The following is a 27,472-nucleotide window of genomic DNA, read 5'->3' as shown; positions in this document are numbered from 1 at the left end:
AAGAATCCTGAGGCCACGAATTTGAGTACCAGAACTGAATGGAGCTCAACAGTTTTTCCACACAAAAATCCATCTCTGGTTCCCCACCGCACTTTCTTCATTTCAGCAGCATAACTTGAGACCTGGTGTACACGTGACCTTTAAGTTGCTGCTATTGTTGAACAGTTTGTCAGTTAAACAAGTCCTTGCTGATCTACCTGTAACTTCAGCTCTACCTTCTGCCTGCCTATGCTGTAAAATATCCCACCGGGGTTCAGTGAGTTCCAGGAACTCCAACCAAATTCTATGAAATTTAGGGTTGGCCTTTCACCTGTTAAAAAGTGTATGCTTGTTAATAAACAGATCAGGAAAGTTTTCCACCTCCATGGCAAAATACAGTGTTTTGATGGTGCTATATAAATTAATAATAATAATAATAATAATAATAATAATAATAATAATAAGTGTCTTGCCCTTTGTTGCTATAGTTTATTTATTTATTTATTTATTACATTTCTATACTGCCCAATAGCCGGAGCTCTCTGGGCGATTCACAAAACTCTAGTTGCTGCTTTTGTCCCACTCACATATACAGCAAAGCAGACCATCTGAAAAGAGCAGGCCCAGCTGCAACAAGAATATCAACAGCATTTCTTTGACAGCATGCCCGGTTCACTTTGAGCAACACCATCCTAGGCTATTGCCAAAGGTCAGGGGATGCTCTTGCATACGGCTGGGCTCACACAACATGCTAACCCACCTGGTGTAGGTTGTTGTTGAACGGTTTGGCTTATGTTAACAACATAAGCCAAACTCCCCCAGCTTGGCATCCTCCACAGATGTCAGGCTACAATGCCCATCATCCCCAGACAATACACTGGCAGGGGGCAATGGGAGTTGCAGTCCAACACCGCTGGAGAATGACAGTCTTTTGGAAAGCTGGCTTAAAATACAGCATCAGAACATCAAAGAAAGAGGAACAGAAAGAGCTCCCAGCTGTGCAGGCCCACTTGAAGTCAAGAAAAACAGGATCCTGATCCAAATATCCACTCCAGAAGGGCTGCTACATTTATGGTTGGATAAATTCCTGGAATAGAAGGCTATCAATGGCTACTAGTCCTGATGGCTAAGTGCAACCTCCAGTATCAGAAACAGTGACCCTGTCTACACTAGTTGATGGAGAACATGGGTGGCAGGGTGCTGTTGCACTCATGTCCTGCTTGTGGATTCCTGGTCAACAGCTGGTTGGCCACTGTGTGAACAGAGTGCTGGACTAGATAGACCCTTGGTGTGATCTAGCAGGGCTCTTAAGTTCTTATGGTTCATTTAAACCCAGCCAAGGCTTTTCCTGAATAGATAACTTGGATCCAAAGTTGTCTCCCGCCAGCAGACGGGCACTTCTGCTTGCACAAGCCAGCCTCCCTGAATTCTGGTCACTGCCTGCCCCATTGCAGTCCCCCGGGGCTCCGTGCCCTTCCAGAGGGTCCCAACTTTTGAGGGACACAACAGGCTGCAGCTGGGAGAAGGGGCCAGGAAAGCCCCCTCACCTGTCTGCTCTCACTTCTCTGGGTCCAATCCATCTTCTGCCACGCCTCAAGCATCTCTAAGACTTGTGCCTTTTGCAGAAATCCTTTTGTTATGAACAGGGCTCTCTCCCCTTTGAAACAAAGCCATTTCCTCAATGTGGAAGCTATTTGTCTGGTATTCTTTCCTGAGCGGCTCCTCCATTGGGCAGAAGTGCAGGGCTGCTGGATAAAACGATAGGATGAAAAATAGAGAAAGAGCCATTCAGAGTTGATCTTCACATTACATGGAAGAGCTGTTCATGCAACACACTTACCCACACTCAGTGGTTGAATGCGGGTTGTCTTGAACTGTGGGTTGTTTGTTGAACTGTGGATTAACGTGTTGTCTGAACGCAGCATGTTTTCCATAGGGTAGGTGTCGTACCTCTCCCCTTGGAGTCCTTTCCCTGAGGCTATGGGTACGTTTGTTCTGTGTAAAAGAGGGGTCTCTCCTTAACACGTCAACCCTTCCCTTTATACACACTCGCATCCACTCACACCCACTTCGAGGAACACTGTTTTCTCGACCACTCCCTTAATGCCGCTGCCACTGTATAACCTTTATTTAACGTTTTTGGACTTACTGAGAGGCTACCTATGATGAAAGATGCCACACTGTATGCTGTGAACAAAAGAACTTATAATTTATTAATTTCACATAAGATGGCAAAGGAGTTTTATTTGTGTGTCCAATGAAAGCTCTGAAATTAATATTTCAATTATTCTTAGCCTAATCTAACTCCTTCATCTTTTGTCACAACTATTTCCTTCAGTTCCTCTGATTCCGTTCCTGAGGTACAGGTATCTGTCCAATATCTTATGCAGTGAAGAAAAGAATTCATTCAGTTTCTCCACGATCTTTTTATTCTCAAATAATTTAGAGAGGTTGTGGGCTCTCCCACACTAGAGGCCTTCAAGAGGCAGCTGGACAACCATCTGTCAAGGATGCTTTAAGGTGGATTCCTGCATTGAGCAGGGGGTTGGACTCGATGGCCTTATAGGCCCCTTCCAACTCTGCTATTCTATGATTCTATGATCTATCCCAAAACACCAGATTTTCCCTGTACTCTCTAGCTTCCGTTCATTCTCTCCCACCCTCCCGCCTTAACTAACTTACCATATTAACTATACACAAAGGGCATAAACAAAATTACCATAAATATGCATACCAACCTGCACCATAACTCACATTACATAGCCATACATCACAGTGCTGTCATAAAAAAAACGGCCAGTGTGGCTTGTTAATTGCCCTGAACAACCCAACAACAAACCATGGGCTCTCAAGGTGGCTTGTTTGAGAAAATAAGCCACACTGCGTGGTTGACAAGCCACCCTGAGGACATTCAGACAATTCGCTAACCCCTATGTACATCAGCTGCTGGGAACATGGGCGGGAGGGTGCTGTTGCACTCATGTCCTGATTGTGGGTTTCCTGAGTGGCCACTGTGTGACTAGAATGCTGGACTAGGTGGACCCTTGGTCTGATCCAGCAGGGCTCTTTTTATGTTTTACCAATAGATATTTTATTAAAAAAGAGGACAAGTGTGTCTCTGGAGCTGCTCTTAAACTAGAAGTTGGTCTGAATTCTGTTAATTGCCTGGCCTGGATCCATGCTGTCCATTTTGGGCTTCGCTGTAAGTTTGCACCTCCATCTAATTCTCTAGTATCTAAGATTCTGTTAGACCACTTTGAATCTCCTTGGTCAAAGGCCATGACTAGTAAAATCAAGTCAGTAGACCTATCCCCACAAATGCTATTATCAAGGGATTTAGCTAGTGCCAAATCAGTAGTGAAACAGAGGCGGCTTGATATAGATATGCAAGTCCTTCAGAGTGCTGCACGGGGCCCAAGTTCCCCCCTGTCCCTAGGACTACCAGCCTCTTTTTGTGAAGATGGGATGCCTTATCTACGCTGGTTGACTATTCCTAAATACAGGAGAGCATTTTCATTAGCCAGACTTAGGGCTTTGCTAGACCTGCCGGGATAAGCTGGCAGGGAGGCGGGGTGACGGCGCGATGACGTTAGCGCGCGCCGCCCCGGCTTCCAGACGCGGGATGCGCAGGGACATCGGGATCCCTGCAGCGTCCGCCTTTTTTAAAAAAAAGTTTAAAGGGGCCACGTGCGGCCTGAAGACTCCGGACCAGGTAAGTCCGGTTTTTAAAAAAACTAAGCACCCCTAAGACATCTCCCCAGCCCCCCCCGCCCTCCCCAGCCCTGATGCCTGTGCCATCCGCCCTCCATGTCCCTGGCCTTGCCCAGGCGGCAGCGCCCGCCGCTTCCCCGGGCAGCAGCGCACCCCCTCCACGCCAGGCATTTCCCTGGCAGCGGCGCCCGCCGCTCTCTCTCTCACCTGCCCTCCCCCCTTGCCATCCCCGATGCCTGCTCTCCCCCCTCCTGCTAGGTCCGGCCTTCCCCCCATCGCCCCGATGGGCACAGCGCCGCTGTGCCCAGTCCGCGGCTTTTTGCAGCTACTTGCGAGTAAGCTGCAGCCGGAGCTGCAGAAAAGGCGCGCCATAAGTGACTTCGCTTATGGCGCGTTAGAGGAGGCTTCAGTGCGGCCTGGGGCCGGATTCCCCTGTGCGTCATGTGGACGCACAGCAGGGAAACTGGCTCTCAAGGCACGCTAAGGCCTCGTCTAGCAAGGCCCTTAATGTCCTTCCCTCCAAACTTCTGGAGGGCAGATTTAGTAAAATTCCAGTGCTCAACAGATGCTGCCCCTGCAACAATAGTGAAGTGGAAACTGTATCTCATGTTTTACTGTTTTGTAGATTTTACCTAGGGGCTAGAAACGATCTTCTGAACCCTATTTTACAATCTTATCCTGGTCACCCAACTGAATTCTTAACGTCTCTTTTACTTTGTAATATAGACAAATCAATCACTGAGCAAGTGGCCAAGTTTTTGAACTTGGCCATTTCTTTCAGATCGTCTATGATCGCCTGACTTTTTAATAGTTAATGGTATGTTCAGTTTGCTTGTATGTAAAAATTTTATTTGCTGGAATGGTCTATTGACTGCAATAAACTGTTGTTGTAAAAAAGAGGACAGGAGTATTGGCCAGATGGCATGGCTGGGGCATGCTGGAAGTTGTAGGACCTTTTGCTATCTAAACATATATAGGATTGCGTCCTTAATAAATAATAATAAACCTGAAAAATGTAGGCATTTTCAGGACAGACAGCTGGAAGAACCATCTGACTTAGTTATTTAGGCACTCCTGTTCCTTTGTAACAACATGACGAGACTAGGGAGCAGCAGCAGAAACTTCCAAAGATGGGAAAGAGGCTATTTCACACCATTATTCCTGAAGTTCCTGAAGCAGTCACCAGGACATTATTTCTTCTGTAATCCTTACTGTGTTTTAATTTTCTTTTTATACCCAGATTCGGACACCTTGAAGGCTTGTTATCAGGCAGACAGGCAGTACAATCAATGTTTCCCATTTCCAAGGCAGAACTTGTTAACATGGAAATTACAGCCATTAACAAACAATTTCTGAAATCAAAGAAAAGCCCAGCAGACTCCACCTGCCCACCACTTCTGTCTTGTTTCGCTCCACCCAGGTTCCTATCCCCACTCAGCCATGAAGCTCAATGGGGGATGTTGGGCCACTCACTAGCTCTCCACCTAGCCTACTTCACAGGGTTGTTGTGAGGATAAAATATGGCTTGGGTCCAGGTTATCTGAGAGACCGTATTCTCCCTTATGAGCCTGCCCGTGCTTTGGGAACTTCTGGGGAAGCCCTTTTTTCAGTCCCATCATCTTCACAGGCGCACCTGGAGGGGAACATGGGAGAGGGCCTTCTCGGTGGCTGCTCCAGTGCTCTGGAAACTCTCTTCCCGGGGAAGCTAGACTGGCTCCCTCCTTGATATGCTTTCGGAAGCAGGCAAAAACGTCTTTGTTCTGGCAGGCCTTTGGCGAATAATCTGGGTCTCCGTCTACGATAAGGACTTGTAAAATTGTTGTGTATTTTAAATGTTATAATCTTGTAATATATTTATTTTTTAAAAAAACTTTTGTATATTTCTTTTCATAGGTTTTAAAATGTATATGTTAATTTTGTAAGGCCGCCTTGAGGTCCAGTATTGGGCAAAGGGCAGGATACTACCACTACTACTACTAATAATAATAATAATAAGGAAGAGAGAGACCATGTGTGTTGCCTTGAGCCCTTTGAATGAATTGTAGAATATAAGTGTAGCAACATTTCTACTACGGCATAGGGCAGGGGCGGACCTATTTTCTATAGGTCATGATGGGGAGCAATTTCCGGGAAGGGAAGGGCCAAAGCCAGCAGTGGGCAGGAACTGAGCCAAACAGTGGTGAATCTCCCCTCTTCTCTTTCTACCACCTTCTTTCCCCCTCTCATGCTCCCTTTCTTCCCATGCAGAAGGCTATCAGAACTTTCCTGCCAGTAGTCATGACTGACTGCATGCAGGTGGCTTTTGAAATTGGGTTGAGAGTCCCTGACTGGAACTGGAGCCTACAAAATGACGGTTTCCATGGGCACAATTGGCTCATGAACACTCCTTTTGCCTGCCCAGCTCCTTGCTTCTCCTGACTGTTATTTTTTTAAAATATCTTTTTTATTTTTTATTTCGAAGAGTGGCATACTGCCAAGCAAATGGCTTCCCTTCAGTACCATCTTTAATTGTATGTAAGCCATATCAGTTTACCTTCTGCGGAATGAGTTTTGGGACAGAAAATGATTGATTCCAAAGAGGGGGTTTGTATTTTGGAGCTCAGAATCCACCACTGCCTGGTACTTAAGTTCTTGAGCGAGTTAATTTTCTTTTCATTTCACCAGTTTGCATTCTGGGCAGCCATCTTATGAATGTATAAGCACCCCCATCCCACCATGGCAGCCATTTTGTTACAGCATCCATGACACTCCCTTAAATAGGGCTCAGAGAGCCAAAACAATTGATGCCTCTTGGCCTATGCCTTATCAATGAGTAAAGACCCATTTTGAGATTTTTTTAAAAAAGTATCTCTCACCGGAACATTTTTGATATCTCAAAAGTATGCTCCATAGGTCTCATCCACATGAGCTCTCTCGTGAATGATCAGGGCTGATGTCGAAGAAAAACAATCGCCACACATCAGGCATGTATAAGGTTTATCTGCTGTGCAGCTTCGTTGATGTCTCATAAGGTCTGAACTTTGAGCAAAGCTTTTCTGGCATCTCAAGCACTTGTGAGTTCTCTCCCCCGGGTGCTCTCTCTGGTGTTTTGCTAAGGGTGAGGGATCAGCAAAACACTTCCCACACTCCAAGCATTTGTAGGGTTTCTCTCCTGTGTGGACTCTCTGGTGTCTCACAAAGTGTGACTTGTCAGCAAAACGTTTCCCACACTCCACACAGTTGTAAGTTCTATCTCCTGTGTGGACTCTCCGGTGTTTTGAGAAAGTTGAGGGCTCAGAAAAACACTTGCCACATTCCAAGCATTTATAGGGTCTCTCCCCTGTGTGGATTCTCTTGTGTTTTACCAAGGTTGAGGAATCAGCATAACACTTCCCACACTCCAAGCATTTATAGGGCTTCTCGCCAGTGTGGGTTCTCCTGTGTATAGCAAAGGCTGAGGAATCAGCAAAACATTTCCCGCAGCGTAAACATTTGTACGGCTTCTCACCCGTGTGAACTCTCTCGTGCCTCGTGAGATGCGATTTCGCAGCAAAACATTTTCCACACTCCAAGCATTTGTATGGCTTCTCCCTTGTGTGGACTCTCTGGTGTCTCGCAAAATTGGATCTGCTAGCAAAACATTTCCCACACTCTGCGCATCTGAAGGGTTTCTTTTCTGCGTGGACTCTCCGGTGTCTAAAGAAGAATAACTTGCGAGCAAAACATTTCCCACAATCCAAGCATTTGTAGATTCTCTTTCTTGCGTGCGCTCGCTGGTGTTTTGCAAGGGTGGAACCATCGGCAAAACCCTTCCCACATTCCAAACATTTATAGGGTCTCTCTCCTGTGTGGAATCTCCTGTGTATAGCAAACGATGTGGCATAACCAAAACACTTCCCACACTCCAAGCATTTATAAGGTTTCTCTCCCGTGTGGACTCTCTGGTGTTTTGCAAAGATTGAGGGTTGAGCAAAACTCTTTCCACAATCCAAGCATTTATACAGCTTCAATCCTGTGTGGACTTTCCGATGGTCCCTGATTTGTGATTTCCAAGCAAAACATTTCCCACAATCCAAACATTTATGACGTTTCTCTCCTGTGTGGATGTTCTGGTGATCCATGAGAGAGGATTTATGACGAAAATATCTCCCACACTCCAAGCACTTATAAGGGGAGCTTCCCGTATGGAACCTCTGATGGATCCTTAGATGTGATTTCCAAGCAAAGCCCTTCCCACAGTCCAAGCATTTACAGGGTTTCTCTCCAGTGTGAATTCTCTGGTGGCTGGTGAGATTAGATTTGGTAGTGCAACGCTTCCCACACTCCAGACATTTATACGGTTTCTCTCCTGTGTGGATCCTCTGGTGGATCATAAGTTTTGATTTTTGTGCGAAACATTTCCCACAGTCCAAGCATTTATGGGATTTCTTTCTTGTACGGACTTGCTGATGTTTGGGAAGATGTGATTCCTGAATGAAATGTCTCTCCCAAACGATGCTTGAGAGTTGTTTCCTACACTCATCTGCTGAGACAAAGGGCAAAGAGAAACAAGATTTATTTCGGAGGACAGAAGAAAAGCTAGGAAACAGTTTGGAAGAGGAAATTGAGTCATTGAGAGCGATCTTATGGTCCCTGGATAAGCATCCCTGAGACTATAGGATGGCTCGGAAAACCCTTTCCAAGGTCGGAGACAGCACTCCAAGAGTGAGTGATTTTTAAACGAGATGCAATTCTATGCATATTTAGACAAAATAAAATCTTACAACTCCCAGCATTCCCCAGCCTGCATGCTTGGAATTATAGGAGGTTTTCTGTCTGTACATTCCCTTAGGCTGGAACACAAACGTGAATAAAAATCAATAAGCATAACTTTAAAAAGGAGACATGTGGGCAAAAGAAGATTTTAAAAAATCCCAAGAACAGGTAAGAATGAAGAAGAGGTCAAGCTTAGAAAGAGACCAGAAAGAAGGGAAGTACAGCCTTCAAATCACGAATGACAGAGAGAACAAAGCTGAGGCCATAGCTAGACGGGGCAAAATCCCAGGGTGATCCCCGGGATCGTCCCTGTGCATCCACATGACACACAGGGGATCCTGGGATCAGGGTGGGATGATCCCTCCCTTGCCCTGGGATCTCGCCCTTCCCCTTAGGCCTGGTTTTTCTGCGGTCTCGGGCTGAGCCCGAGACCACAGAATGTGTGGTGGGGTGCCACGGTTTGTCCCAGCTCCTCGTGATTCCTCGTGAGGAGCCTGGACCCGCGCACGGGGCGCAGCGCTCGGGGGTGGGGTGGGGTGAGCGGGGAAAGTAATTATTTTTAAAAAAATCACTCACCTTTTGTGCACAAGTGTTCGTGCACTGCTGGCCCTTTAACTAAAAAAAAAAGGCAGGCGCAACGCCTCTCCGTCTGAGGTTGTCGCACGTTGCGTGTGAACTGAGGGGGAGATCTCACGATGAAAAAATCACAAGATCTTCACCCCTCCATCCCGCTAGACTGCTAGGTCTAGCTAAGGCCTGAGCCTTTGCAGTGATTTAGCAACTCTGCAGGGATTGAGGGAGTTATATTCAATGATTCAAGCTGTCTACTGTCCTACCTTTTGGCTTTGCCTTGTTCATGGGGGGCTTAACGGTTCAGTTCGCCTACCCTGATCAATGGTCGCACAACTTTACACATTCCTCTTTTAAAAGATGTCCGTCATTGGACCCTTCCTCTTGTCCCCAGGTGGACCCTTCCTCTTGTCCCCAGGTGAAAGAAAGGAGAAACACCTGTCCTGATGCTCCTTCCAAAAAAACACATGACTGAAGTGGAAAAGCAAACAACGCTCCTTGCTTACAGCCCACACCCATTTCTGGGGGACTAGTGCGCATTGTGAGATTCCTTAGGAATCTTTGGTTGAAAGGTGGAGTAGAAAAGTTTTAATCAAAAGCTAATATTGATGCTCAAGAGGCCAGGCCTCTGTCACGCATAAATTGAAAAGTTGCCTTGAAACATTTCCCAGAATTCTTTGCAAGATGCCCGCCCCACGTGCAGGGACTTTGTTGTCAGAGGAGTCAGCGCAAAAACGGTTCCTTGAAAGGGCAAGGATGAGAGTTCCAATGAATGACCCAAGAGACGTTGGCTTGCATGGACGGACCCCTCACCTGACTCGACAGTGGACTTCTTCATTCCTTCCAAGCCTGGAAAATCTGGGACCCATGGCACTTCTCCTTGTTCCAGCTGGGAGATGAGCTCAGGCTTGATGACTGGAAATCCTTCCCAGGAAAGAAGCAAACAAGGAATATTAAGGGGATGTGGTCAAAACTTTCAATCCCCACCCCCCGCCAAAAAAACGTTCCAGAGAGCAAGCCCCATGACAACCTTTTCGAACAAGACTTGTTGTCAGAACAAAGCTAAGAAGACATTTCCAATATCTATCTTAAGCACACTCTCTGGGTCAAATGAGGAGCGCAAAGGTCCTCACAAAGATAATTAGATCACTTATTTTTGACTTTTTCCTCAATTTTTGGTCCTTTACAAAAAAAATGACCCGTGGAAGGGGATTAATGAATTCTCCTGAGGGAAAAGCTCCATTCAAGAGATGGCGTCAACAGGCCAACGCCTGCAATATTATTTCCACAGGTGAGCAGGGAGAAACTCGCATAGAAAAGAGTTGCCCTTCACCTCATAGGGCCCTGTAGTACAATGATGGGGGAGGGCTGAGGAACAGGTCCAAAGACTGGGAGATCCAAAACAAAAGCTTTGAACAGTTTAAAATTCACTTGGGCCTGCCACGTAAATTAGGGCCATATCAGATGTGATAGGACTGAGACACGTATTTCTTATCAAACATCTGGCCTGTTTACATATTCGGTGAGTGTCTTGCTTCAGAAGTAAAAGGAGGATGCAGGAAAGAGGCCCGGAATCTTTCCTGCTCCTCGTCCTTTACTTCTCCTTAGGCTGTTGTCTCTGGGACTTCCCTTCCTTCCCACCTCACCCTGAGCATCAGAGACAGGAAGGGAGAAAAATACCAGGAGCTGTTGGCTATAGGGAGCTGTGGTGCAGGGGAGGAGACAATGGCCTCTCTCTCCTCGACTCCTTTATTGCTACTCCCAACGAATCCCCACTTTATATGTGACTGACGGCACTGTAACGCCTAGGCTTTCCCCTCAGCTTAGCCTACCAGAGAATATTGTTGCGAGGAGGAAATGAGGTCACTATTTCATGCAATTTGCCCTTATCTCTTGGGTTAGGGTGAGAAGAAGCTGACTGAAGAAATAAAGACAGTAATAAGTACACAGGTGCATCTTACAAAATAGATAGTGAAGGGCATCAAACTATCAAGCTTTCCAGCTCTTACCGAATGGAAAACCAAGTTCCGTACCCAATGAGGCCACGTTCCCATAATTCTCCACCATGACCTCCCTGTACAAGGCCCTCTGATCCGGATCCAGCAGAGCCCACTGGCCTTCCGTGAAATATACGGCCACATCTTCAAAGGTCACCGGCCCCTGCAAGGACAGAGAGGCTTAAGCTCAGCCTCCATAACTCTAGAAACACTCAGTTGCAAATACAGAACTTTAGTCAGCTCAATTTAGACACAGCTCATACTACAACATCCACCATTTTGTTCTCGCTAGGATTTTGGCATGCAGACTAACTTTCCTCATGCAGACTGTGTAGTGTGGGTGGGGATACACGTTCCCCTGGATACTGCTATCTAAATTAGAAATGTACCACTTCACTGGTAAACGGTGTCTCGCTGTTTCAGGTTGTCCTGATGGCCATTAACTTAAAGAACCTTGCAAGAGGATTAGCCATGAAATGGTATACAGGTTTAACAAGAGATAGCTGAATGGACCCCCTGAATACTGGATGCTGGGGACCAGGAACAAGGAAGGGGTATGTCCTTCATGCCCTGTTTGTGGGCATGCTAAGTGACATAAGCTTTTCTTTTGATCCAGGAAAGACCTTTTTTATGTTACTGGAAAAAAGAACAGAAGCGATGCTTTAAGTTCCCTGCTGATTTCGGCCACAGCTAGACCTAAGGTTTATCCTGGGATCATCCAGGGTTCACCCCTGCCTGAGCACTGGATCCCCTGTGTGTCACCTAGATGAACAGGTTTGACCCCTGGACGATCCAGGGATAAACCTTAGGTCTAGCTATGGCCCTAATCTCCTTTCACAGGTCCTATTCGTTCTCTCTCCATCTCCCCTCCCTCACCATCAGCATCCAGCACCCAGAGGGTGAATATGAGCCAACAGTGTGATATGGCTGTAAAAAAGGCAAATACCATTTTGGGCTACGTTAACAGAAGTATAGCTTCCAAATTGCATGAGGTACTGGTTCCTCTCTATTCGGCACGGGTTAGGCCTCATCTTGAGTATTGTGTCCAGTTCTGGGCACCACACTTCAAGAAGGATGCAGTCAAGCTGGGGGTTCAGAGGAGGGCAATGAGGATGATCAGAGGTCTAAAAACAAAGCCCTGTGAAGAGAGACTGAAAGAACTGGGCATGTTTAGCCTGGATAAGAGAAGACTGAGGGAGACATGATAGCACTCTTCAAATAATTTAAAGGTTGTCACCCAGAGGAGGGCCAGGATCTCTTCTCGTTTTTTTTATATCCACAACAATCCCAGAGTGCAGGACACGGAATAATGGACTCAAGTTACAAGAAGCCAGATTCTGGCTGGATATCAGGAAAAACTTCCTTACGGTTAGAGCAGTACAACAATGGAACTAGTTACCTAGGGAGGTTGTGGGCTCTCCCACACTAGAGGCCTTCAAGAGGCAGCTGGACAACCACCTGTCAGGTAAGCTTTAAGGTAGATTCCTGCACTGAGCAGGGGGTTGGACTTGATGGCCTTATAGGCCCCTTCCAACTCTACTATTCTATGGTTCTGTGAGGGCCTCCTTACCAGGCTTAGCTCTATAGCAACTTCTCGCTTTATCACGGAAGGAGGCAGCAACCTCAGTTGAGAGTCGGACGTCATTCTTCATACTCTGGGGGGGGGTGAAAGCAAAGGGCAAATATTACAGAAATACAGGTCATATTCTGTCTCAAAAAGAGAGAGAAAGAGTGAGAGAGAGGCTGTTTCTTATGATCTTCAACATGTGTAATTTTGGGAGATTAGAAAGAAACACCATTCTGAATGGTGTCAATGATTATGCACTAAAAAGCTGCCGTGTGGGAGTGCGACATTTGCTCCATCTAGCCCAGAGCTAGGATAAGTTACGTGCTAGATCTAGATAATCTTCACCTTTTTTAGTTTCTTGCAGAGTTAGATTGTAGAATTTGTTGATCTACAGCAGAGAAAAGCAACCTGGTCCCCTCCAAACATTACGGGCAACTCCCATCATCCCCAGCCAACATGGCCAATGGTCAGAAGTTATATGAGTTGTAGTTCAAAACAGCTGAAGGACACCAGCCTCTTGCCTACAGCAACTATGTAGTTGCTATTCCTGCCTCTTGCCTACAGCAACTATGAAGATCTGTATCACAGACATTGAGTTTTGGACACTGACATCATCCCCAGCATCTTCATGCTGGCTGGGGATAATAGGAGTTGTACTCCAACACGTTTGGAGGGCACCAGTTTTTTTTTGGGGGGGGGGCTGCTTTAAGGCATCACACTGATGCTGTAAAGAGACAAGCTGTCTTTACAGAGGGTGGATTTGGGGCATATTATGCAAAATCATGAGGCTCCTTCTAGGTTATTCACCACCCAAGTACTAAAGCCCTGACTGAACAAAAATAAATAAAGAAGCAATCCTAAGCAAGTTTAGGCAGGCTGGCTGGCTGGGGCATGCTGGGAATTGTAGGAGTTTTTTTCCTGTCAAAACATGCATAGGATTGTGCCCTAAATCAAGCAGCAAAAGTAATAACAATAACAACAACAACAACAACTTATTTCTTACCCGCCTCCTCATTTTGAACGAGGTGGGGATCAGCAGTAAATATAAAATACACAAAACTGAATTAAGAACATAATATACATATCCTAAATCTAGAATGTTTTTAGGATATGTATATTATGTTCTTAATTAAGTTTTGTGTTTCTAGAAACATATGCAAGAGATATTGAACATATGCAAGATATATTGAACAGCTGCTTTTATTTGGTTTTAATTTTTAGAACGAAAAAGCATAATGAGGCGTTTTCAGAAACTACATAGACTATATCTGTTTCTGCCTCCACCATTTTAAGAGATCACAAATAGGTGTGATCTCCTGCTTTTCTTTTCTACCTCCCCCAACCCAAGTACACAGGGAGAACGAAAGCGCAGTCACTTCTTTTCCCCTCTAGATCTATTAAAAAGCGTGTGTGTGTATGTGTGTGTCTGTTTTGGGGAGGGGGAGGTTAGTCAAGCAGACAAAGGGAAGTGACACCCCGTGTTCCCAAATCCCGGGGAACATTTTTAAGCCCTCCCGACCCTCTCTCCTTATTCCCTTTCTCCCCCCTTTACCTGCATGTGCGGAAGGTGCGCTTGGGAGGCTCCCCCGGAGTTTCTCGGTTCTGCTCTTGCAACTCACTCGCTCTTTCCCTCCCGTCCTGGGGCTGCTGCGCTCATGCGCCCCCCACCCGTTTCCCCACCTCAGCCAATCACTCCACTCCTCGGCACCCGGTCCCTCCATCTCAGCCAATCCGCCATCGGGTTATTTACGGAGCAGGCGGGCGAAATGCCCTGTGGCTGCTGGGGATTGTAGTCCTTCCCCCTTTCAGGACGCAGCCCTTCCCATACGTTTCTGACGTCCCTATTTTAAACAAAGACGTCGTTTGAATTTTGTATGCTTTTCTGTCCATGGATGCATCCAGGCTTACCCCCACCCCAAATCTCAGTTCTTGGGCTTATGGAGCACATGGGACTACATTTCCCAGCAATCTCCAGAGATCTTCTATGGCAGCCGCCAGATTTGCCATCAAACATTTTTTTAAATCTCGTTTTACGATACCTTTCAATCGCCTCTTTCCCCAACGTAGTAAAGTGTTTTCTTCTCTCACCAAGGTATTCAGGGCTTTCTTCTCCCCACGCCCTAAAGCGTTTTCCCTCCGCAGAGTGTGAAAAGTTTTTTCTTCTTCACCCCAGTCCAAGAATTTAAGTGAGAAGTTGCTTCTGACGATTTCTCTCTGCATCCCTGTATGGACGTCCGGAGGAACTTTTCCGGCCGGCGGGGTAGAGGAAAAGCTGCACAATTGTATGTGATTTCAGTTTGTGCACATAACACACACTGCTGTAACGCACCTGTGCAATTTTCTTGTGAATGTTGCTTAGCATCATATTCCAAAAGTTTGAAAGCACTTAATGCACTGCCAGTATCATACTGCCTATATACAAATCTATAGTGTGATCACACTTGGAATACTGTGTGCAGTTCTGGTCACTGTAAAACTGGAGAAGGTGCAGGAAAGAGCAACTAAAATAATCAAAGGGTTTGAGAACCCACCCACCCCCCATGAGGGAAGGTTACATTAGCAGGAATGTACAAAACTATGCATAGTGTAAAGAATGTAGACAGTGGTCCTTTCTCCCCTCTTTCATAATACTAGAACTTGATGGGGTCATCCCATGAAGAAAAGTACTTCACACTGTGCATCTTGCCCTCCAGATGTGTTTGACTCCAACTCCCATCATCCCCAGCCATTGGTCAGACTGGCTAGGAATGATGGGAGTTGGAGTCCAATATATCTGGAGGGCACCAGGCTGAGGAAGACTGCAGTAGGACAGGGGTGGGGAGGATGTAGGTCTCCAGAAGTTCTGGATTTTGACTTCCAGAAGCCCCTGCCAGAATTGGCCCAAAAGTCAGGAATGATGGGAGTTGAAGTGGTTGGGTAGGCCTCTGAATGGCAATGGATTAGGGTAGGGGGATTAGGGTGGGGGGAGAGCAAAGAGGATTGTTCCCTTCATGTCCTACTTGTGGGATGCTCAAAGGGATCTGGTTGGTTTCTGTGCGGACCCAGCTGGGAACAGGGGAGGAGGAGGAGGAGATGCAAATAGAGGGAAGAAAGAAAAGGCGAGAAGAGCTTGCCAGTGCGAGGTCTCGCCTGCCGCGTCTTCCTTCCTCTCCTGGACACCGCGGTGGAGGAAAGGCGTTTTCCGCGCCAACACATAAACGCCTTGCAGAAGCGTCGGAATCCTACCGAGTGCCAGTGCTGGGGGGAGGAGGACCAGAAGAAGCGCGTCTCTGTCTGTCTTTCTGTTCCTCTGTATTTTGTTACGTGGCGGTAGCGGGGCGAAGAGTGTCGTGCCTTTTCCGCACGTCTGAATCCGTCTTCGCTTTGCACATTCTGTTGTGCAGTGGGGGCGTGGGCTGCACGTTGGATCTCCCTTTGCGTTGCGAGGTGGGGGCTGACGGCAGATCGGAGAAGGAAACCGACGCTGGAAGAGAGGGAGGTTTTGTTTTTAAAGGCTGTCTGCAACCCTCTCTGCACGAAGTGGAGCTGACGCCCGAGTAAACCTGCGTACGAGTGTGCCGCAAACGCTGGGTGGGTAGAGATTAGGGAAGGGATCTCTGCCTTTGCAAACGGATCCGGGTCTCGCCATTGTTATGAAGCGGCAGGATGAGACGGGCTGGAAGAAGAGACCCAATGCTGTTAGGCCGTCTCCTATCCCTTTGCAAAGAGGTTTGGAATAATGAGAGTTTGGAGGAGGGCAGCCTCGTGCCCAAAGGCAAGATCCTTCAGCCACTTAATCCTCCTTCCGATTAAGTGTGTGTGTCTGTGGGGGAGAATCCAGGCGTGCATGTGTCTTGCTAAAGTCGGTTTTCCCTCTCCCGGATGAAAATGTTGCTATGAAAATCACATTAAACATAGAACAATGGCATTGATAATGGAGATTTAGGGCGCAAGCTTATGTATGTTGAGACAGGAGGAAAAGCCCTACAACTCGAGCCATGGCTTACTTGGCTTGTCCCTAAAACTGGCACTGCAATGCAGAAAGGAGCATGGGCTGCAGAGCAAATAGTTTCACTCATTTTATGGAGGAAGGTCTCCCCGTTTCACCCCTCTCCTGACAAGAGTGGGGAAGGGTAGCATCCCACCCCCCAATATTTTCTAGTGATCTTGAGAAAAGAGAAATAAGCTCAGATCAGAGGCAGAGAAAGAAGCATTTCCTGAATTGAATAGGTTGTGACTCCAGAATAAACATAGGGTTTATCCCTTCATGAATCTTACATCCACTGCCCAATTGTAGAGGTTGGTTGCCCCAAGAGAAGCACATAATCCCAATCACCTTGTGTTTATATAATTCCTTTTAAGGGAATATGCCCTTCTAACCAGTTTCCTGGCCTACTGAACTACCTTTATTCCTTCCTCAGTCATGCCTGTGCTTTGCCCAGCACTCACCCTGCTGTGGGAGGAGATGAGGACCTCACAAGCTTTCAGACTGACACAGAAAAGGGGAGTTGCGTGTAGGGAATCTGGCAATCAAAACTAGCCAAGTCTACCCCCTTTCATTTATGGCAGCTGAAAGTCTGAGGAAGCAGGAGGGCTCTGCCTCCTCACTGCCTCACCCCATTGTGGCCCCATTCAGACAACACACTAAGCTATCGGGGTTAAGCATTTTGAGCTAAACATTATGGCTTAGCATGTCGTGTGAACCATGACTTAGCATGTCGTGTGAACTACGGTTACCATATGAAAAGGAGGGCAGGGCTCCTGTATCTTTAACAGTTGTACAGAGAAGGGAAATTCAGCAGGTGTCATTTGTATGCATGCAGCACCTGGTGGAATTCCCTCTTCATCCTAACAATTCAAGCTGCAAGAGCCCTGCCTGAGTGACCAGATACAAAAGAGGGCAGGGCTCCTGCAGCTTTAACTGTTGGGATGAAGGGGGAATTTCACCAGGTGAAATATGTATCATATTTCACCAGATACAAATTTCATCATTTGTATCACCATACAAATGATACCTGCTGAAATACAGGAGCCCTGTCCTCCTTTTCATATGGTCACCCTAGTTTGGAGGAATCTTTATGTAGAAATCACGGGAGTCCAGGAATAACTATGTAGATCCAATTTCTACTCTCTGCCCCTTTTCTAAATTCCTCTTTTGAGCTGAAAGAGGAATTTCGGACTGGTGTGGCAGAGTCTCTGCCGAGGAAGCAGCCCTTGATGTCTCTATGCTGTTTGGTGTTTCACTTCTCCTTTTAGCTTTGCATTTCTTGATTCTGTTTATAGGAAAGGTGGTGTCTTCTGCTGTCCTAATCGATACTTGGGAGTTCAGGAGTAGAGTATATCCTTTGCAGGTAGAAGATCATAGGTTCAGTCCCAGGCATCTCACATTGCAAGGAGCTAAGAACGTAAGCAGAGCCCTGCTGGATCAAACCAAGGGTCCATCTAGTCCAGCACTCTGTTCACATGGTGGCCAACTAGCTGCCTATAGAAAACCCACGAGCAGGACATGAATGCAACAGCACCTTCCTGCTCAGGCTCCCTAATAATTGGTGTGCATAGGTATACTGCCTCTGATACTGGAGGTACTGTATAGTCGTCACGACTAGTATTTATTTATTTTATTTTATTTTATTTATTTAGAGTATTTTTATCCCACACCTCAGCCAAAAGGCTCTCGGAGCGGCTTACAATGTATCAATAAAGAAGACAGTCCCTACCCTCAGGCTTACATTCTAAAAAAAAAGACGTGACACACAAGGAAAAGTGGATGGGGAGGGAAAAGGGAGAAAATAAAAAGAAATTAAGGAGACTGTTTAGGCTGGTAGGAAGGCCCTGCTCCGTCCTCTCATCTCCCAATGGAGGGGCAAACCAACAGCTCCTTCTTCCCCACAAGGTGAAGATGTTAGCCCTGTGGGGGGGGGGGTTCCCAACTGAAGCAGGCTCTGATGGTGCCTGCCTGCTCCAGTCTCCCTCGCATGTTCTTCCCCACAGGGTGAAGATGTCAGTTAGCCCTGGGGGGGGGGGGTCCAACTGAAGCAGGCTCTGATGGTGCCTGCCTGCTCCAGTCTCCCTCGCATCTAGTAGCCACTGATATCCTTGGCCTCCATGAACTTGCTCTGTTAGAACTGTGGGGGGGGACCCCTCTTAGCTTGAGATCTTGGAGAGCCATTGCCAGCTAGAGCAAAGTGCTCTGGCTTATAGGGTCTAATGGTCCATCTCGGCATACAGCAGCCTTCCATATACATACTCACTGATGCTGTTGCGGATCTTGCCCCTTTCTTTCCTCCGGTCATGACATAGGTTGAAGAACGGAAAAATCAGCCTCTCTGCATCTTGAGTCAGAAAGCGATGTTAAAGATCTGTTTTTGACATTTTTCACCTTTGCTTTGTCCCCAAAGAATGAAGTCCAAGTCTCGACCAAGATTACTTCCTCCTCTTGGGACAAGGCAAGAGACTGCAGTAGATCCAAGCCAGGTAGGAGATTCTCCAAAAGCTGATGGTGAAGGACGGGGAGATGGGGAGAGCGAAAGAAAGACCTGTACAAGGAGAATGAAACCAGCCAGGATCACAATGCAACTTTCTTTCTCTTCTAGTGGATGTAAAAAGGCCTCTTCTGGACCTGAACAAGAGGTTTATCGAGTCTAGGAGGCCCATAAGCCAGGCATCAAAGCAAATGCTGTCCATTGTTCTCGATCAAGAATCGTGTTTGGCTACCATGGCAAATATCTCTTGTTAGATCTGTACACTGTGAACTGTATAATCCTCTTACAAGGCCATTTAAGCTAAGGGTCCACTCTGGCTCCAGGATTTTGAGGGCCCTTGGGCAAGACACCTCAATGGGCTCCCTCTCTGTGTGAGAAGACCTTCTCCCTGCCATTGCCACCAGCTGCTATTGCTCCTCATCCTCTTTCTCATCATTGCTACAACTTGCCTATAGGCAAAGAGATAATGAGCAAGCAGGCAGTACATAAGAACATAAGAAGAGCCCAGCTGGATCAGACCAAGGGTCCATCTAGTCCAGCCTTCCTCAACCTGGGGCGCTCCAGATGTGTTGGACTACAACTCCCAGAATGCCCCAGCCAGCTCTGCTGGCTGGGGCATTCTGGGAGATGCAGTCCAACACATCTGGAGCGCCCCAGGTTGAGGAAGGCTGATTCTAGTCCATCATTCTATTCACACAGTGGCCAACCAGCTGTCGACGAGAAATCCACAAGCAGGATGTGAGTGCAATAGCACCCACCCGCCCATGTTCCCCAGCAATTAGTGTACCCATACTGCCTCTGATACTGGAGGTAGCACATAGCCATCAGGACTAATAGCCATTTGTTAGCCTTCTCCTCCAGGAATTTGTCTAACCCCCTTTTGAAGCCATCCAAATTGGTGGCCATCACAACATCTTACAGTGGCAAATTCCATAGTCTAACTGTACACTCCTTTTTCTCATGCTTTGATGCCAGCTCTGTGAAAGGCTTTCAGGGCAACTTGCAGCAGTGAGACACCCCCATACAGACAATTGTCCCCAGGACGCTGGGTGGGAATGCACATTTCTCGTGCACATTGCAAGATGTATGTAGTCTGTGTGGAGATTACGCACTGCATGCAAAATTCTTCTTCGACTTGTAGATCTCCCTTGCAAGGCAAGTTCACATGGTAAAACTGTTCCTGTATTGGGGTGGTCACATCTTTGAATGCCTACCCCACAGGAAAAAAATCCCTGTGCTTAAAAAATGAGCATATCAGAGAAAAGGCTAGGTTAGAACATGTTAGGTGTCTATGTGCAGGGAGAGTTGTTACTATTTTCTTTTTTTTAATAGGGGATTATTCTAATATCTGATTGCTCCACCCGCAGTCTGAAGTGGTACATTCCAATAGCAGTGTTATCATGTTTTCTGCTGTTCCCTCTGGGGTGGCTTCTTTGTATTCTATGTCTATGGCTAAGCCTTTGAAAGGGTTTCTAGAGTTCTGGAGGCTGAGCTGAGGTCTTCCTGTTCTTGCAGAGTCTGGTGACCTTTGAAGATGTGGCTGTGTACTTCACGGAGGACCAGGGGGCTCTGCTAGATCCAGGTCAGAGGGCTTTGTACGGGAACGTCATGATGGAGAATTATGGGAATGTGGCCTCCTTGGGTAAGGCGCTTCGTTCCTTATTCGTAAGAGCTGGAAGTCTTGATGTTCCTCAGTCTATCACTGCATTTTTCCACTCTCTTAACCTTTTGAAATTACTTAGGGGACAATCCTATGGATGTTTAGACAGAAAAAAGCCCATGTTGGCTGCGGAATGTTGAGGACTAGGACTTTTTTTCCTGTCTAAACGTGCATAGGATTTTGCCCTTAGTGTATTTATGAACGTCTGAGGTAGCATTCTTGGTGTAAAAGGGGAATGCTACTTCAGCCATTACCTCCTTTATCTCTCAGAACAGTTCCTTCAAAATACATGGGCCTTTAAATGGGGTAGTTTGGAGATTAGAGTAGGACCCTAGTAAAATTATTAGCCATGATGCTAATAATGTTGGTGATATAAAATAATAATAATAATAATAATAATAATAATAATAATAATAATAATAATGTGTAGCTTTTACTAGGAAAAAAAACCCCTTTGTGTAAAAAAAAACCCACCAAAACAAAGCTGGAAATTCATATGTAGGCCCAAATTCAAATGTGAGCACAAGGTGACAAAGCAACTTGACAAATGCGGTGCATTCTTTGAGAAATACAAGTCAGAGCGAGGAAAATGAAAGAAAACAATACCCCTTATTTTGCCTGTATGTTGGTGCCATTCCTGCGTTCAGAAACCCACAGAAACAGCAAAGCTTAAACACAAAGTTTTCTCAAACATCTTAACTAAACATAAAATTCATTATCATCATTATTCTCTGTTCTCTTCCACCTTGAGCAGGATTTCCAGTCACCAAGCCTGAGCTCATCTCACGGCTGGAACAAGGGGAAGAGCCGTGGGTGCCACATGGAATGGAGAACTCCGACGTTGACTCAGGTGAGAGTTCCGAGTGAACCAGTTGATGAAAGACTTGTGGGCGATTTCTTGATGCCTTGGCATTCTGGTCCCTCCCCTTTTAAAATGTTGAGGTCTCTTCTTATGCATTGGTTATATTGCTTCAGATGGCAGGAGGCCCCTTGCAAAGGATTCTGGGACACGCTCTAGGGCAACGTCTGGCCTCTTGAATCATTAAAAGATGTCTACCCCACCTCGCAATCAAAGATTTCCAAGGCATCTAAAAACAAACTCTATTGCCCCATGGAAACTGAGTGACCCTAACCACATCCAGTGTTCTTCTGTTGTAGCACGTTGCAGAAGAAGATCAAGACTGTGGTCCGAGCTGTGAGGTTTCTTTTCTTTTTCAGCTGAGGTGTTCTCTTGGGAAGGTGCATCAGGGCAGGCATCTCCCCTTTGTTTAACTCTAGGATGAGAGGAAGGGTCCAGCTATTTAAAACGCACTGCCTCCCGATATCAGCCCTCTCCCTTCTTGCACTAACTCAAATAGCATTGAAGAGTGACGTTCTTCCACTCCTGGGACCTTTAATTATCTCTGCTGCTGCTCCTCTTCCCTTTTTTAATTCTTTTTGTATTGTCTCTTTCAGAATGTCGCCGTGAGGGCAGGTGCGACTCCCTTTAATACAGTTATTGTACAGCACTGAGCTCTTTAGATCAAGGGGGTGGGCAACATGCAGCCCCCCCTGCCCCCTGCAAAACTGCTGAGTTTGGTGGCGGTGATTTCTTTCTTTTAATGTGGGGGGGGGAAATGCCCCTTCTGGAAAACTAAATTTGACTTTTTTAGTGCTCTATAGTTGCCACAGATAGCTAATAGGGAGCTCCATCAGACACGTGTTTTATTGCATGCTTGCTACTGGGCACTCACGGATTTTCGTGGGTCCCTCCCACCTCTTTTAGCCTTCTTCACATGACAAAAAAACACCCCAGTAAGTCCGACTTATTTTTAAAGATGGGAATTGCCACTATCTCCTGCTGTGTGCAGGAGAAGCAGCACGATCAAAACGGCCCACTGAATGGGCCATGGGCACGTTGTTTACTTCCTCTTTCAAAAGAGGAAGTAATGAGGGACAAATGTGCAGGCAGAGAAGCGACGGTAAGCAAACACAATTTCCCCCTGTGTGATGATGCTCAGAGATGCATTTTTCTTGAAAACAAGCTAAATTTAGCCCTTTCAGTGCTATTGAGTGCTAGGGCAAACCAGAAATTAAACACATACGGTCAAGTTACGCCATTGATCTCCCAGAATTGTCCTATCTATCTATCTATGCACACACATACCATTTTACAAAGGAATTTACTAAAGTGGGGTATAACACAAAAACTCAATTACAAACAACAAAATAAAATAGTAAAATGTCTATTTCACCATATATATCTGAAAAAATAACTAGCAGCATACTCGTTCAACCGAAATTAAACTGCAAAAGCTTGGAAGAAAGGAAATGTGTTTAGCATGATGTGCCTGAATCTCACAATAGTTGGTGCATGCCTTAATTCCTTAACCCACAATTTGCCATGCTGTGCGCCTGAAGCGTTCTGCCACCTTTTCAGCCCATGATTGCTATGTGATGTCCGAACCAGGACACTGTAAGTTAATTATGGATTAAACAACTCACAGTTAACCTAGAATTATTAGTTAGGTTAACTGAGGGTTGCTTAATTAACCCATGGTTTAATATCACCATAGTTTTAATGGCTCAATTTCCCCCTTCAACCTGCCTCTTGGGTTTCCATCTTTTCCAAACTCCGAAGTAAATCTTGTTTCTCTTTTCCCTTTATCCCAGCAAACAAGTGTATGAAAGGGCACTTGTGCCACATCTGTGGGCAACATTTTGCTCAGAAGTCAAATCTTGCTAAACATCAGCATATACACACAGGAGAGAAAGCCTATAAATGCTCGGAGTGTGGGAAGTGTTTTACTTGGAAGTCACAACTTGTATATCACCAGAGAGTCCACACAGGAGAGAAACCCTATAAATGCTTGGAGTGTGGGAAGTGTTTTACTTGGAAATCACATCTTATATACCACGAGAGAGTCAAGGCAGGAGAGAAACCCTATAAATGCTTGGAGTGTGGGAAGTGTTTTGCTCAGAAATCATCCCTCATGAACCACCAAAGAATCCATACAGGAGAGAAACCCTATAAGTGCTCTGAGTGTGGGAAGTGTTTTGCTCAGAAATCCAATCTCACGGACCACGAAAGAGTCCATACACAAGAGAAATGCTATAAATGCTTGCAATGTGGAAAGTGTTTTGATCACAAGTCTCATCTCGTGACCCACCAGAGAGTCCACAGAGAAGCGAAACCTCATAAGTGCTTGGAGTGTGGGAAGGGTTTTGCTCAGAAATCACAACTCACGAGGCACCAAACAGTCCACACTGGAGAGAAACCCTATGAATGCTTCGAGTGTGGGAAATGTTATGCTTCTCCCTCAGCGGTGGCAAGACACAAGAGAGTCCACAAAGGAGAGAAACCATATCACTGTTTGGATTGTGGGAAGTGTTTTGCTACTTCCTCGTCCTTTACAGTTCATCAGAGAGTCCACACAGGAGAGAAACCTCATAAGTGCTCGGAGTGCGAGCAGTGTTTTGCTTGGAAGTCACAACTCACACACCACCAGATTGTCCACACGGGAGAGAAACCCTATACCTGCTCCGTGTGCGACAAGTGCTTTGTTTGGAAATCAGAATTGATACACCACCAGATAGTCCACACAGGAGAGAAACCACGTAAGTGCTCGGAGTGCGAGTAGTGTTTTGCTTGGAAATCACAACTCATCCACCGCCAGATAGTCCATAACGGAGGGAAACCCTATACGTGCTCCGTGTGCAACAAGTGCTTTGTTTGGGAATCACAACTGATACACCACCAGATAATCCACTCAGGGAAGAAACCCTATAAATGCTTGGAGTGTGAGAAGTGTTTTGTTTGGAAATTAGGACTCATGATCCACCAAAGAGTCCACACAGGAGAGAGACCTTATAAATGCTTGGAGTGTGGGAAGTGTTTTTCACTGAAATCAAGTCTTGTGAGCCACCAGAAAGTTCACGTAGGAAAGAAACCTCATAAATGCTTGTTGTGTGGCGGTGGTTTCCCTTCGAAATCAGCCCTTCTTAGACACCAACCAGCCCATGCGGATGAAAAACCTTATGAATGTTACCAACCTTTACCCATGCAGTAGAGAATGGAGCTTATTTAAACACCAAAGAATGTGCAGGTGAGAGATGCTTCCCCCCTCCCCCTCCCCCAAATTGGCTTTCTTTGAAATCTTTGGCTTGCATAAAGATATTTACACACTAGTGAGTCGCACGGCCTAAGCCAAAATTAGGACTGTGTGATTGGAAATGAATATGTTTAAGCTCCCCTTATTCCCATAGTCACCTATAAAGCCAATATAAGGTGGACGAGGAGCTCATAAATACATTATTGGCACTATTTCCTTTGCTTTTTATGCTGCAGTTTGTTTTCCGCCCAGCCGCCTGGGCCATGGGGAAGATGCCTTGTTCCTTTCGTTTTTAGAATTCTTTCTTTCTTATTCTTCTAAGTTTTTCTGCGGGTATTTGTTTAAATGGCCTGCCGAAGGAGATTTGTAAAATTAACTCTCTGTTTGATTTTAAGGCAGCTTTAAAGACTAGCCTTTTCCGGCAGGCCTATCCAGATCAATGTAAAATCAAGAATTCTTAAGATGTATTGGTTCCTGTTCTAATGCTGTTCCCCGCCTCGATCCAAAGGGAGAGGCGGGTAATAAATAAATTATTATTACCGTATTTCTTCGATTGTAAGACGCCATCGATTGTAAGACGCACACTAATTTCAGTACCACCAACAGAAAAAAAAACCCTAAGTCACGCCTGCGATTCTAAGACGCACCCCGTTTTTAAAGATGTTTATATGAGGAAAAAAGTGCGTCTTAGAATCAAAGAAATACGGTATTATTATTATTATTATTATTATTATTATTATTATTATTAAATGGATTGTTTCATAGGTTCTTTTCATAGCTATAAGTTCACCAAATTTGCACATTATTTTTAACTGTTTTAATTGTTTTTATTGCTTTTAAATTATATACTGGTTTTAACTTGATTCATGGTTTAATCTGTTTTTAGCTGTGTATATTTATTGTTTTATATTGTATGATTTTATCTGTACGCCGCCTTGAGATCCTAGTGATATAGGGTGGGATACAAATGTTTTAAATAAATAAATAAACATAAGAGGAGCCCTGCTGGATCAGAACAAGTCCATCACTCTGTTCACACGGTGGCCAACCAGCTGTCGAACAGTGACCCACAAGCAAGACACAGGTGCAACAGCACCCTCTCACCCATGTTCCCCAGCAACTGGTGCATATAGGCTTACTGCCTTTGATACTGCAGGTAACACTTAGCTGTCAGGAGTGGTAGTTCTAATTAGTTTCATTTCTTGTCCTTTTTTCTGTTAGGAGTTCTTTTTTTTCTTTTCTTTTTTTGAAAAAAAATCTTTTAAGGCTTGGGCTTAATTATTTCTTTTCTGATTTAATCTTCATTTCTTCTTCCTATTCTGATCTTCTAGAACTAGTATCAGTTGTTTTTATGACCTGCTTTTGAGCTTTTCCCAACTTTTAGGGAATATTTTCAACTCTTCCCACTTTTTACCCCAGTGCTACAAAAGGATTCCCCCCTTCCCAGCTTTTATTCATCAACTCTATCTACATTGAACTTGTAGCTAGTGATGCATTTCTTTTGAACTTAATGCCTAAATGCTTTTAAACTAGGTGGACTGGAGGAAGTATTGGGAAGAGGTAATGTAGTATTTGGTAATGTATATACAATTGTTTCATTAGTAGTCGTTTCATCTATTATTCGTGTTCAAATTCCTGTCATTCTAACGCTCACTTCACACTGTCTTAATTGTTATTCTTTTTGTTGCATAGTGTTATCTTGTCTTGATCTAATCCACCTTCCTCTTCCATCTCTATACTGCTCTTTTATCATCCACGTACACCTTTTATTGATGAGCGAATAAGTTTTCAACATTTGTATGATGTTATGCCAATAAATCTCTCAAATCCATTTAATTTATAATCTGGCTCTTTTGTCCTTTTTTCTGGCTGCACACTTGACTCCCTGGATCAAAAATAGAGCCTGGCCTTCATACTGCACAGAATTCATGGGCCTGGCAAAGTATTGTAACAACCTAATAACACCCTCTCTAAGTCTTGGGTCTCCAACATGGTGCCCCTGGGTACCAGTGTGCCCATGGACACCTCTCTTGGCATCCATCAGGCTGCTTCTTCCTTCTAACTTTTATTTTATTTCTTTAAGATTTAAAATAAATAAATAGGTAGGGCGCTTACTTGAGTATCTGGGATTAAAGACCTACATAGATAAAGAGAGGGACTGGGTTTGGATGACACAATAACCAGTGGTGGATTAAATATTCAATGGTGGGCTATAGTGTTGTCTGTTGGGGCTTTTTCACATCATGGTTGGTTATTCAGCCAAAATAACCAATGCTGCGCAGAATTATTTGAACAACCGTTGGTTATCATGTCATGTCTTGGGCACCGTTGACTATTTTGTCTCAAACAGTTGGTTATTTTTAGCTACTACAGAGTCCCCTGGCAAGAGCAACCAAAGTGGATGCCGCTCTAGTCCAACTGGCAGAACTTGCAATGGCTGATGGAATACTAGTGGGAGGACTGGGGGGAGAGAGGAGGATATGTGGAAGTCAAACACACCGTGGACTAATAGTCAACTCAATGCTGCCCTTAATCCACACCATGGTTGATTATAATCATGTTGTGTGGGGAGTAACCCCTTGGTAATCAACTGTAGAGTTGACTGTTAACCCACCATTGACTATTGTGTTGTCCGAACGCAGCCAGGGAAACAACCCTCCGTGGATGTCAGCAGTGTGAGAGAATTCAATAGCCTGAGGGGA

General features: G+C 45.4%; 2 protein-coding genes and 1 pseudogene across 3 annotated transcripts; 2 read left to right on the top strand and 1 right to left on the bottom strand.

The window, feature by feature from the left end:
• Positions 1–471: 471 nt before the first annotated feature.
• On the bottom strand, positions 472–14,212 carry LOC134396012 (zinc finger protein 665-like). Of its 2 annotated transcripts, XM_063122332.1 has the most exons (6): positions 14,111–14,212; positions 12,562–12,646; positions 11,004–11,154; positions 9,808–9,918; positions 6,546–8,191; positions 472–1,727 (listed from the first exon to the last, which is right to left on the bottom strand). In XM_063122332.1, the coding sequence occupies exons 2-5, from the start codon at positions 12,634–12,636 to the stop codon at positions 6,564–6,566; spliced, it is 1,965 nt and encodes a 654-aa protein (XP_062978402.1). In that variant the 5' UTR covers positions 12,637–12,646; positions 14,111–14,212; the 3' UTR covers positions 472–1,727; positions 6,546–6,563. The 2 variants fall into 2 exon arrangements, with proteins under 2 accessions (XP_062978402.1, XP_062978403.1); XM_063122333.1 differs by lacking the exon at positions 472–1,727 and having other exon boundaries at positions 6,514–8,191; positions 11,028–11,154.
• Positions 14,213–18,936: 4,724 nt separating this feature from the next.
• On the top strand, positions 18,937–22,169 carry LOC134395525 (zinc finger protein 621-like). The gene is made up of 4 exons (XM_063121689.1): positions 18,937–19,011; positions 20,535–20,661; positions 21,434–21,529; positions 22,135–22,169. Exons 1-4 carry the CDS (start codon positions 18,937–18,939, stop codon positions 22,167–22,169), a joined length of 333 nt encoding a protein of 110 aa, XP_062977759.1.
• Positions 22,170–23,342: 1,173 nt separating this feature from the next.
• Positions 23,343–24,781, top strand: LOC134395524 (zinc finger protein 665-like; annotated as a pseudogene).
• The last annotated feature ends 2,691 nt before the right edge of the window (positions 24,782–27,472 follow it).

The sequence above is a fragment of the Elgaria multicarinata genome, chromosome 3 (assembly GCF_023053635.1).
Source record: "Elgaria multicarinata webbii isolate HBS135686 ecotype San Diego chromosome 3, rElgMul1.1.pri, whole genome shotgun sequence".
Classification (NCBI taxonomy): domain Eukaryota; kingdom Metazoa; phylum Chordata; class Lepidosauria; order Squamata; family Anguidae; genus Elgaria; species Elgaria multicarinata.
This window is presented reverse-complemented; position numbering and strand designations above follow the sequence as displayed.